We start from the raw sequence: 12,014 nt of genomic DNA, 5'->3' as shown, positions 1-12,014 counted from the left end.
TCCCTCCCCAGAAAGGCCCTCAGACCACCCTGCTAAACAAGGCCGGGTTAGGGTCCCCACGTGACGGCGAGAGCCACAGTCTCTGCCATCTGGTCCTGGCCCTCAGGCCCCAGGAGTCAAGCGTGCCTCTCCTCAAAGCCCCTTTGACCTGACCCCAGGGCACTTCTCCTCCTCAGGCCCCTCTGTCTCCTGCACGACCTCCTGGGGATGTGCTCGGAGAATGAGTCTCTGTCCCCAGCACCCAGCACCAGGCCGACACTCGGGTCCTCAGAAACGCTTTATTGGGCAGCAGGGGGCCAGGGCCAGCATAGTGAATGTCCGGGGCCAGTGCCTCCAGCGAGGTCACCCCCTGCCCCCCTGGCTCCTGAGGGTGTTGGCAGCTGCGGTGGCCCCTCTGAGGCTCACAGACTCCACGGGGGCTGCCCCACCCCGACATGTCCACGGGAGAGTTGGCCAGGCCAGGGCAGCTCAGACGAAGGTGGCGTGGTGCGCGCTGGCCTTGGGCTTCACGGGCTCACCTGGGACGGGGCTCAGGCCAGGGAGGTCTGACGTAGGAGACCCACCACCGGCCTGCGCCCTCCCAGGACCAGCCGGTGCCCCCGCGATGCCACCATCCTGCCCGGGCGCCAGGCCAGTTACAAGATCCACGTCGATGATTCTGTTGACCGGGAGGTCTCGGCTGCCGTGGGTCCCGCTTTCTGTCACAGGGAGAAGAGAAGCTGTCACTTGCCTGACCCGGCCCTGGGCCCCCGGAACCCACCCCCCACCCCAAAGGCCCCTGTACAGACACTGGGCATGAGAGGGGTTCCTGAAACACCCCAAACACATCCCAGAGGCAGCTGGCCTCCCACTGTGGGCCTCCGGGCTGGGGCAGGTGCACCCAGGGGAGGTGCAGTGTTCCCAGAGTCCTCCGCAGAACGCCTGCCACCAAGTGGGGGAGCCGACCCACTCAGAAACCCCACCACCCTGCTTCCCCACTGCAGCTCAGGAACAGAGCTGGGCCCCCGGCGGAGCCCCCACCCCGACTGCCCACCAATTCCTCCTGGGGGCTGTCCTCAGGGCCCACCCCCAGGCCCAGGGCCCATCCTCAGGGCCCACCCCCAGGGGGTCGAGCACTAGGGTGGGAGCAGTTCCAGACAGGCTGGACCCTCTTGGCCTGGTGGAACGGGCCCTGAGTCCTGCGTCTGCTGCCCCATCCCACCCTACCAGGCTAGCCAGCTGCTCGCCCACCTGGCTTGCTGCCTCAGCACCGTCTTCACCACACACACCCTGCTCTGGGCCTGCCTGTCATGTCCCCTCCCCCTTCATCCCTGGCCCCCCTGCTGAGGCCCCTCTTCCGGGCTGGTCAGTGCCTCTGGCCCCACTTCTGGCTCCAATGCCCACTCCAGTCCCAGGAGATCCCAGCTGCCTGAACCGGCCTTGGAAGCTTCTAGACCCAATGTGGGCAGGCCATCTCCTTGCCAGCACCCCTGGGAGGCCTCCCTACCCAGGGCGTCACTACCGTGCCACATCCGGTGACCTCCACGTGGACCCCTGGAGGACAGAGTCACGTCTAAGCCAGGGTGGAGTCCTCAGGGGCCAACGCAGAGTGGGGCCAAGGAAAGTGAACGGTGCGCACAGAGCAGGTTGGTGCACGCACCACCCGGAGCTCCATGGCAGGACCCCAGGGCCTGGGCAGGGGCAGTGAAGGCCTCATGCTGGGAGAGCCCAGAAGCCCTTCCCCACTCAGTGACTCCACCTCCCCATCTGCACAGTGGGGGTGACATTACCGACCCAGAGGAGCGGGCTTCGGGGACAGGTTCCTGCGTGCCCAGCGTGCCTCCTGGGCAGGGGTCCAGGAGCTTCCTTCCCCAGTGAGCCTGGGGCTGAGGCCCTGGGACAGTCACGTGTATGCCAGAGTGGAGGCCTTGAGGCGCCTATGGGGTGGCAGGGGCACCAGGCCTGGGCCCACAGCAGACAGGCTGCAGGGAGAGCCAGCCCTCGGCCGATGAGAACCAGGGACAGGGGGTCCCTGCTACCAACTGCTGCCCTCCCCAGGTGAACCGAAGGCCTGGGAAGGTGAAGACTCTCCTCGATCTACTGTTCTGAGGTCCCTGAGAAGGCCGCAGGGTCCTTGCTGCCCCAGCGGCTCTGTGGCCACCAAGGTCCTCAACCCCAGTGTGCCCCACCTCACCCTCAGTCCAAGCTTCCGGAAGCAGCCTCCATGAGGCATCTGTGAACAAGTCTGGGCTGCGGGCAGAAAGTTTGGCTCCCCTCTTGAGTGTGCCCAGACTGTCCTCTGGAACAGGCCCCAGCGGTGGCCCCAGAGGCCCTCATCCTGGCCTTGACGCAGCAGCACCAGGGTGCCCAGCCAGTGTGTGGGAGCTGCATCGGGCCTGTATGTCTTACTCAGCCAGGCCCGGTGGAGATGCCGTCTGGAGGTGTAGGGGTCCATGTGGAGCAGCTGAGACTAGAAACTTCTCCCAGTCAGGCCTCTGCTCATTCAACAAGTATCCTGCTAGGTTCTGCCAGGGCTAGAAGCTAGCCCTGCCCCCAGGGGACAAGGGAACAGCTCTGCCCATCTCCTTCTTGTCTCCAGGTCCCCATGGCTCCAAATGCCAGGCTGCAGGGCTGGGAGGTAACAGGTGTGGGGAGAGGCAGGGGTTTGCCCCCCTTCGCCGGTCAATCCCATGGGCATTTGGGCATTTGCCTGGAGTGTTCATCGGGCTCCGAAGGGGCCTGCGACCCCACACGTGTCCAGAAGCCCGGCTCTTCCCCGCCAGTCCCACATGGACAGATGGGAGGACAGGCCCCTGTGGGCCCTAGGCAGATAGCGTGCTCAGGATGGGAGAAACACTTGTTTCTGGAGATAGGACAGCTCTGTACGGACCAAGGACATCCACATCACAAGGAGGGGGCCACAGCCAGGCCCTTCCTGCCTACAGGACCCAGCCTTGCCCTCCTGTGCAGGGCAGCCAGCCCCAGGCCTGTGACTCAGCCACCTGGCCCAGCCCTGAGCAGAGCACAGCCTCACCATCTGCTTGCCAGGGCCTGCCCAGGGAGCACCTTCTTGCCCAGCGTTTCCCTGGCAGGGATGGCGACACAGAGGACCCAGCAGAGCCTGCGCCGCCTCCAGAGGGGCCTGGCCTCCTGGTCTCACTCCTGGTGCCACATCGCCAAACATCCAGACCTGAGACCACACTGGGACCTCGTTTCCTGCTGCTTGGGCCACCTGTGAGCCTCTCCCCTCCCTGTCGCCCCACGGCTCCCTGCCCTCAGCTGCCTGGTCCTGCCGGTTCTGACTGTGCCGTCCAGCCTTCCCGGGAGGGGGTCCTGCTGGAGACCCCACAAGACGCAGCAGGAAGGCCCCTCTTTCCGCATGGGCGGGCCCCTCACCGGCTGCCGGTCACCCCCAGGCCTCCCAGACGCTTGTCCATGAATGTCTCTGGCCCGCCACTGCCAGCCACTCTGGCCTAGGCCTGGGGCCATAGAGGTCAGGCCCCTGCCCCATCCTGGTCCTCAAGGCTGAGTCAGGAACCCCAGCAGGCACAGCGGGAGCAGGGGCGTGGCCTGAGCCCTCCCAGGCTCTCCTTTGAGACCCAGGCCTGGCACCTATCCCACTGCCCTTCCTGCCCCCAGAGGGACCCCGTCCCCCAGGCACTTTGCTCAGCCTCTGCCTCCATGCTCCAAATCATCTGTGCTACCAAGCACAGTCACCTCCTGTTAAGCCTCCCCAGCACCCCCTGGAAGCTTGCAGGGCACAAGGACGCCCAGGCATGGCTGAGCCGGCTCACACTGAGAACATGGCAGGAAGTGGGGAGCGAGGGGGAGCCAGAGGCGGGGACCCCACAATCCACTCTGGCTCCTAAGGCCCCTTCCCTTCCCAGCCTTCCCAGCACAGCGCCCCCCACAGGCTCCTGCCGAGGCCTGTGCACTCCTGCTGATGGGCTCCCATGGGAAAGAGAGTATCCTCAGAACCCCAGTTCCAGAGTGTGACCCCCCAAGGTCCCCCTGTCCATGTGGGTCCCCAGCCAGGATCATGACTGTGTCTGTGATGGGCTGGGGCTGGGATAGAGCTCCTCAAATATTTGCTGGGCACTGGCGAGGGAGTGGACAGCGCCCAGCAGGGTGCATAGTGTGGTGCGTGGGGAATAGGGGAGTAGGGATGACTCAGGGCACAGAAGTGCATGTGGCAGACCCCAGGGAGGGGCTGCAGGCTGGAGCTCCAGCAGTACCGGCTGAGATGGGCACAGGTGGCCAGTCCTGGAGGGAACATGAGGGTGGGCTAGGTCATGGTCACTTGCAGGCCTGAGACTTCCACTCTGCAAGACCTGGCTGGAACTTCAGGTGGGGCAGACACTTCAGGGAAGGAGAGGGAGCAACCTAGGGTGGCTTGTGGTGGGATCCAGGAGGACCACGTGTCACAACCGGGCTAGGGCTGTGGAGGAGGGCCCAGGCCAGCTGGTCAGTTCAGGAAGCCCCTGGGGAGCCACGGAGCTGGGCAGGAGCCAGGAGGTGCTCTGGGGAGAGGGGGCTCTGGAGAGGCACCTAGCAGATGCCCTCAGCAGCTTTGCAGGCCTGAGACCAGTGGCAGGCTCCTGGGGCTGTGTCCCCAAGAAAGCCAGAGCTCTCAATCCACATCAGAGGGAGGGGATCTAAGCTGCGTCTGTTCCTGCGGAGGGCTGGGCACAGGAGCTGCTGAGGAGGCCTCTCTCACAGGAGTGGCTCTGGACAGCAGGAGCCAGGCGGGGCTGCATCCTCACCCGGGCCTCAGCAGCTACAACACAGTGGCCGTGCCACGGGGCGTACTTTCACCCCCAGGGTGAGGGGTGTGACCTCACTTCCAGGCTGCAGAAGCCCCAGCAGGCAAGCATCGCACACCTGGTGGGTAGCTGAGCTCCAGGCGCCCCGAGAGCAGCCACTGGGCCCAAATGTGTCCCTTGGGGACACTGGCGCCTCCAGGTTAAGTAACCCCTGCCTCCACCCAGTAAGCTGCCCCAGGGGACTCCAGTCCCAGGACAGTTATGTGGGGACCCCTCCTGAGGCGGTGCCTAGCAGCTCTCTGCCGGCAGGTGGAGTCCGTCCTCTTGGGACGTCTGCATCAGGAGCTCAGCCTGGCCATGGGGCTGCGCACTCAGCCTTACCAAAGGGGCTGGGAGGAGCCACTGGCCAGGACCCCTGATTGTGGCCTTGCAGCCAGCTGGGCAGCAGTGAGACCACCCAGCTCCCGGGCTTGTTGTTGGAAACCAAACAGATCTGGTTAAGAAGACCATCGGGGATTATTACCAACACGACCGTAAGAACCCGTTTTAAGACTGCGCGTATGGAAGGAGCGCTGTGCATTGGAAGCTCGGGTGTGGGTGCACATGACCTTTTGAATGCCTCTCTCCTTTGTGAAAGCACAAAGCACAGGTCTGCTTCGGCGCAGCGATGGAAGATGACTAAAGGCGGGACGCAGCAGTGCTGGAGGGACACCTGCTCCCTGCCCACGAGAATGGAAGGTGAGCATTTTGGAGGGTTCCTGTGTCAAGACCCAGATATGCACAAAACGTGCCATGCAGACACATGGCAGGTGCACACCCCGACACATGCCACACGAACACACACCAGGCGTGCACGCATGTGGGCATATCTGCCTGACACACTGACATGGTTTGGCTCCGTGTCCCCACCCAAATCTCACCGTGAATTGTGATAATCCCCAGGCGTCAAGGGTGGGACCAGGTAGAGGGAAATTGGATCCTGGGGGCGGCTCCCCCCATGCTGTTCTCATGATAGTGAGTGAGTCTCAGGAGAGCTGATGGTTTTATGAGCGTCTGGCATTTCCCCTGCTGGCTCTCATTCTCTCTCCTGCTGCCCTGTGAAGAGGGGCCTTCAGCCACGACTGTAAGTTTCCTGAGGCCTCCCCAGCCATGCGGAACTGTGAGTCAATTAAACCTCTTTTCTTCATAAATTACCCAGTCTCGGGTATTTCTTCATAGCAGCAGGAGAACGGACTCATACACAAAGCACTGTGTGGACACACACACCCGTCAGCGTGCCCTGGAGCCTTGCGAGGGGCCTGGCACTTCTCCCACTTGCAGCCTCTGTTGTGTGTGTCAGATCGCTAACGCTCAGGGCCATTAGACTGGGCGGTCTGGCAGCAAGTGGCCAACGGGAAAGGAGACCCACCCGCATGCCACTGGGGACCAGACACGCATGGAGGTACTGGCCAGCCTGCAGGGCCTGACGGGTCTCGGTGTGTGGTGCTGGGGCTAGACAGACGGGGTGGAGTGCCGCGTGGCGTGTGGCGCTGGGGCTAGAAGGATGGGGCAGTGCGGTGTGTGATACTGAGGCTAGAAGGGCAGGGTGGAGCACCACATGGTGCTGAGGCTAGAACAGGGTGGCATGGCATGTGGCGCTGGGGCTAGGATGGGGTGGTGTGGCACGTGGCACTGGGACTAGGACAGGGTGGCACAGTGCATGGCACTGAAGCTGGAAGGGCGGGGTGGCACAGCACAGCTCTGTGGAGACTCCCCCTACCTCAGGGCTATTGCTGGCAGCCCCCACACGTAGCTGGCATGCTGCCCACTGTGGCAATGGGAAGGGTGGGAACCTGTGGGCTTGGCTGCACCTCCTGTTGTGTTTCTCACCCCGGACGCTGGGTCCAGGGTGGCTGCCACATTGTGAGGAAGCATCCCACAGCAACTGTCAGCGTCGGAGAGCTTGGCCTGCGACGACCCCCAAGCTCCTAAACCCTGACAATGGACGGCTCAGCACTCAGTCCAGGCTCCCCCCGGCCCACAGACGTGAAAGAGGTTCCATCAGGCCACCATGGTGTTCACAGCCTGTTTCCTTTGCCGCCATGGGCGGGCGAACTCTCCAATACAGAGAATCCCATTAGAGCAGGTTCCAGAAAGCAAGCTGCACAGGGCAGTTTCCGTCCCAAGGCCCCCAGCAGGCCAGAGCCAGCACCGCCAGAAAGACTGGGCAGGTCCTCAGCAGTTGTCCTGTGTCGCCAGGGACAGGCATGTGGAGGACACAGACCTAGGACCTATGGCCAAGGTCACTCCGACCTCCTTCTCCCACTGGGTCTCCTCCTAGGACAGAGCCCAAGAGCCAAGGGTCCAGGGTACCCACCTGCCCAGGGGCTGAGGAGCCAGCAGGGCAGGGAACCAGTTCTGGCCAGTGGCAGTCAGGGGCAGCCACCAGAGTGCAGGGGGACCTGCTCCTCCCAAGGCCGGTACCACCCACCCTCCTGCCACAAACGTGTCAGGGACGTCTAGGCTGGGCCCTGCACTGTAAACCATCAGCTGGGGTGCTCGGCTGGGCCTGCACTATAAACCACCTCCGTGCTAATGGCCCTTGGCAGGCAGAAGAACTAACCCCCAACATGGGTCTGTCTGGCCCTCCCAGGCAGCCCGACACATGCCACACCTGTGCACAGAGCCAGCCACAGTCCCAGGGCTGCGTGGCCGGGGTGTGGGTGCAGGACTGCAGCCCGAGGGCCAGCGGGCCAGCTCATCTCAGCACCCGCCCACAGGGCCACCAGCCCTTCTGCCATCCCGCCGCATGGCTGTGCTGTTGGGAGCACACCAGGCGCTCAAGAGTTTTGTTCAGTGGATGGTATATTTTTTAAAGCCAGTAGATTAAGGTAAATCCACTTAATCTCCTAGAAATGTGTAATATTTCCCCTAGATTAAGATACTTTTATTATTTTCTGAAGTGAAAACAAAGTTTCAAATGAGAAAGAAAAGTTGTAAGCCAGTCCAGTGATGATGTCCAGAATTTATTACTCCTGGAAGAACAGACTCAAAATGCAGGTGAGAGCCACACGGGTGTCCACCGAGACGGGTGGAGGGGACTCAAGCCAGGGGCGGAGGCTGCAGAGTGGCACCGGTGGGAATGCTGGGCACCTCAGGCTTTCTCATCCAGGCATGTCCTGGCTGGGAAAGGGGCCAGGGAGCCCCTCCTACACCACATGTGGCCTCCAAAGGCCAAGATATGTACAGATCTACAGATGTGCACACCCTGGTCCCCCGGCGAGGTCCAGGCTACAGGTCTGACAAAACCAAACCCTGTGGCGCGCCTCTCACTGCCGTCAGCATCCCGGATCGGGGGCAGGACGGAGAGGCTCTCCCTTCGCCCCCAGCAGCAAACCACAGCAGAGGTGTCCACGCACCCCTGAGCATGCTCCATGACACACGCCCTGAGCAGCTCCTCTCTCCAAGGGATTGCCACGCAGGCCACAGAGGCCACGGCCCTCGGACCCCTGGAAATACCTTTCCCTGCTGGCTGCTGGGAGCCTCGCCTCAGTTTCTGGTATTTGTGGCTCATGGAAATATCCCTGCTGCCTGCCAGGCCATCCTGTTCACTTCACACCCACTGAAACCCCTGCTTCCTTGGAGCAATGCCTGTGACACGCGCAGTCAGGGAGCTGATGTCACCTCCGCTCCGGAGCACCCACACCACCTGCTATGGGGGTGCTGATGTCACCTCCGCTCCGGAGCACCCACACCACCTGCTATGGGGGTGCCGGTGCGTCCGAGCTGCGCTCTCAAGGCTCTCCCGAGGACGGGCCTGTGTCTTGGAGCCCTCTCCTGCTATGAGCACGGAGGGCTTCACTTCCTCACTCAAGACAAATGCTATTGTTTTCCAGTCTTGAGACAGAAACACTAAAAATGGTAGCTGTCCAGATTTGGAAAGGAATGCCTCCATTTTCAGAAACCCCCAGGCCTCGCCCAGGGTGCTCCCAGACCTGGCTGCGGGCACCGCCACGCATCGTTCCTGCAAGAGCCTCTCAGGACACCAGGATGCCTGCCTGGAGCGCCTCGGGGGGACCGTCCTGACAGACACCAGCCTGGGGCCACACGAGCTCCTCCTTTCCAAGAGGGCCAAGGAAGACCCCAATCAGCAGGTGAGGAGGGGCCACAGAGACCACCAGCAAACAGTGGTAGCCGGGGGCCCGCGGTCCTTCTGACTGGAAGCTGAGCAGACCACGCTGACGGGGCCAAGGTAGAGGGATCAGAACCTGGAGGTACCTGGTCTGGAAGGTCCTGGCACGTCCTGGGGGCCGGAGGGTGGCGGCAGCAAGGTGCTGTTGGGGCTGCTGATGTCCCCCTCCCCCATCAGGGTCAGCTCGGCCACGTGCTCATCCTCCACCGTCTGGATGCCCCCGGCCTCCACTTCCCGAGACTGCCTCTTCCAGATCTGCGTGGTGCCCTCCTGCGCGAGGGAGACGGGAGACTGGGGGGTGCAGAAGGGCCCGCTGGGAGACTTCTGCCCGGGGGGGGTCGTCCCGGGAGGCCCAGGGGGGCTGGGGACTGAGCCCGGGCTGGTGGACGGGCTGTCGCTGCTCTCCTGGGCTGGCTCCCACTGCTCGCTGGGCTGGGAGGCACTCTCCCGGCCGTTGCCTGTGGCGCTTCTCTTGCTAAAGCCCTTGGCCATGGCAGCTGCAGTGGGGAGGGTGAGTTCTGTGGAACCAGGAGGTAAACGGAGGAACTCTGGCAACACCAGGTCTTCCTTCCTTAGCAGCCCGCGTTGGTCATCTGCTCTGTTGCTCTGAGCTTTGGAAATAAGCTCAAAAAACTCTATTGGAAGAAAACCCAGAGTGACCATGTTTTAGAGAGTTTCACATTAATGCCCGTCACAGCAGAACATTCTAGAAAGCTCTCATCCTGGGCTGTCCTAATGCCCTATTGGCTGTGGGTCAACAAGAGCCCTTTTCTGTCCACACTATCTTCCCACAGACAGCGGAAGGGAGACCCTGGGGCTTCTAGCACACTCTGTCTTCAGGAGTCTGAAAACGCTGTGTACTCCTGAAAACCACGCTGTGTGAGTTGAACAAACGAGACACTCGACTCAACACGGTTATGCGCTGATGCCGTCTGAGTGGGATACTGTGGGACTCTATGGCCTGGGCTTTCAATTTAACACCTGGGGCCCTCTGAGGACTGGCCCCCTTCTCCGGTTGGTCAGCATCTGAGGCACCCCGAGTCCCAGCTGCAGCTGCAGTCCTCAAAGTCGGGAGCAGGATGAACCCAAGGAAGGGGACGAGAGGAAGGCTCTGAGACGGGTGGTCTGGGAAGGGGCACCCTCAAATCCACACCTGCCTCTCGGGGTCACTGCCTCTGCACAGAGGGTGGTCCTCCCAAGCCCAGGGTAGAGGGCGCAACATGCTCCCCGCTGAAGCTCCACAGCCCCGAGGCGCCAGGACAGGTGCCCCACAACCCACCCACTGCGGAGGCCTGCAGGCGCCTCCAGCTTCTTCACTGGCTCCTCCAGAACTCTCCTTTTCTCACCTGGGCTGGGTTTTCTAGTATAGCAGTCCCCAAGGCCACCATTCGAGGTAGATGGCATCTAAACTGGGCTTTCTCTAGCACTGGAATTACACTCTGAGTTCTGAACAACTACAAGGAATCTAAAATCTCTGATTTCACTGGTTCTCAGAAACATACAAGCTTCAAAGAGGGCGTGTGACTTGTGTCTGGTGGCCGACAAAGGCTGAAGGTGTGTTTTAGTTTTACTGTGAGGTCGGGCTCCATAGCCAGCTGTGACAAAGCTGTGACAAGCCAAGTGGACTGGCAAGTACGCCCTGGATGAAAATTCAGGTCACAGTGACCGCTGTTGGTTTTGATTCTGTTTTCAATGCTTCTCTTTGTTATAAACTTCTGGAGAAAAAGCAGCTTCAAGAAAGGACTCATCTCTCCACCTCAGTCTTCCAGCGTGCCTGTCCCCTCTCCTGGAGGCCGGGGGTGTGCAGGCTGACCTTCCTCACTGATCCCCGTGGCCAACAGAGCTCAGCAAGCCCACGGCCCTTCCAGGCCAGGGTGCTCCGCCTCCCCTAACCTGGGCGCCCAGCTCCACCTGGGGTGGACTCTCTAATGCTAACTGTGCCTCCAGCCACGCTGGGGACCCCGGCACAAGCCAGTGGTGGGGCAATAGGGAGGAGCCGGGGTGAGAGGGAGGCGGAGCCTGCAGGGGCCTCTGGCATCTCAGGGCAGACAGTGCTGCTCACATCGGCTGCCCCTGACGCCCTAGGAGGCCTGGCACTGAGTCTCAAAACTGGGGTTTCGGTGAAGTGATCCCAACAGCCCACAGACTGCCCCAAGGAGAAACATGTCTTCCAGGCCACAGGGACGGACTGCAGTCACCCAGATGCTGACAGCTCAGAGCAGATCTACGGACTATACTGGAAACTAACTGTGCATTTACTAAAAACGTGGAAGTTTTAAAAAGTTCACATACCCTCTGCTTCGTCCAAATTAATTTTCTGATATTTTTTTTTCCCAATCTTTGCAATAGATTCTTCTCTCTTTGAAAGCCGGGGATCCCTAGCATTTTTTCCATTTTCTCCTTTTATTTTAATAGAATTAGACTTGCCTAGTGTTCTTTCCTCTCCCTGCATTAGAAGGAAAGTCAAAGTTCTACTTTCATTTCAATACACGACAATTTATCATTCATTAGTTAGAGATTAGAAGGCTCATGAAATAGATTGCATTGATAGAGAATTTACATGCATTGCAGAAAAACCATTGCAATGATAAAGATTACAAACAAGAATAGCATTTAAGGCACAACCACTCCCACCTCAGAAGAAAGCCAGTCCTTGACAGGTAAGAGGGAGCTGGGCGTTGGCAGGGACCAGAGAGCCCCACCAAGGAGCGTGGGGAGACGCACGTGATAAGCAGGCGGTGAGGAAAGTGCCAGGGCACTACGCAGAGCAGGCAGGGCCACAGCGAGAGGGGCGGGGCCCAGGGCGGGCGAGGGCGGGGAATTACCGTAGCCGAGTGGTTTCTGGAGCTGGAATTTACAGCTATGTTCTGTTTGACTGGCACACCTTTCTGTTTATCTGTGGATGCTAAACATAAGAAAGCTTTATGATTTCAGGGACTCGCAAATCCATCTGAATGTTTCGTAGACAACCTGCTGCTACTGTCTCCGAGAGCAAAGCTGTAGAGAAGCCACAAGGCATCTGCTGCCCTTATTCACCATGCACAGCCCGGAGGGGAGGCCCCACGGGACACGAGAGAGGACCCATCCTCCACGCGCACAGT

At 60.8% G+C, this 12,014-nt stretch overlaps 1 protein-coding gene across 18 annotated transcripts in view; it reads right to left on the bottom strand.

Annotated features, from left to right (window-relative positions):
- Positions 1-264: 264 nt before the first annotated feature.
- The window catches only part of RGS12 (regulator of G protein signaling 12), a 158,534-nt gene continuing 146,784 nt past the window's right edge, over positions 265-12,014 (bottom strand). For 9 of the 18 annotated variants that reach the window (XR_012434584.1, XM_045392049.2, XM_074039304.1 and 6 more), the window contains 4 exons: positions 11,739-11,818; positions 11,206-11,359; positions 9,000-9,548; positions 265-698 (listed from right to left, as the gene is read on the bottom strand). Coding sequence is in view for 14 of the 18 variants with exons in the window: in XM_045392049.2 (XP_045247984.2) it covers positions 469-698; positions 9,000-9,548; positions 11,206-11,359; positions 11,739-11,818 (1,013 nt within the window). In the remaining 4 variants the exon portion in view is untranslated. Of the gene's footprint in view, positions 699-7,734; positions 9,549-11,205; positions 11,360-11,738; positions 11,819-12,014 lie in introns of those variants that run through there. The other 9 variants (XM_074039303.1, XM_045392052.3, XM_074039302.1 and 6 more) reach the window with 3 other exon arrangements.

This window comes from Macaca fascicularis, chromosome 5 (assembly GCF_037993035.2).
Source record: "Macaca fascicularis isolate 582-1 chromosome 5, T2T-MFA8v1.1".
Lineage (NCBI taxonomy): Eukaryota > Metazoa > Chordata > Mammalia > Primates > Cercopithecidae > Macaca > Macaca fascicularis.
The sequence above is the reverse complement of the archived record's forward strand: the minus strand, read 5'-3'. Positions and strand labels throughout refer to the sequence as shown.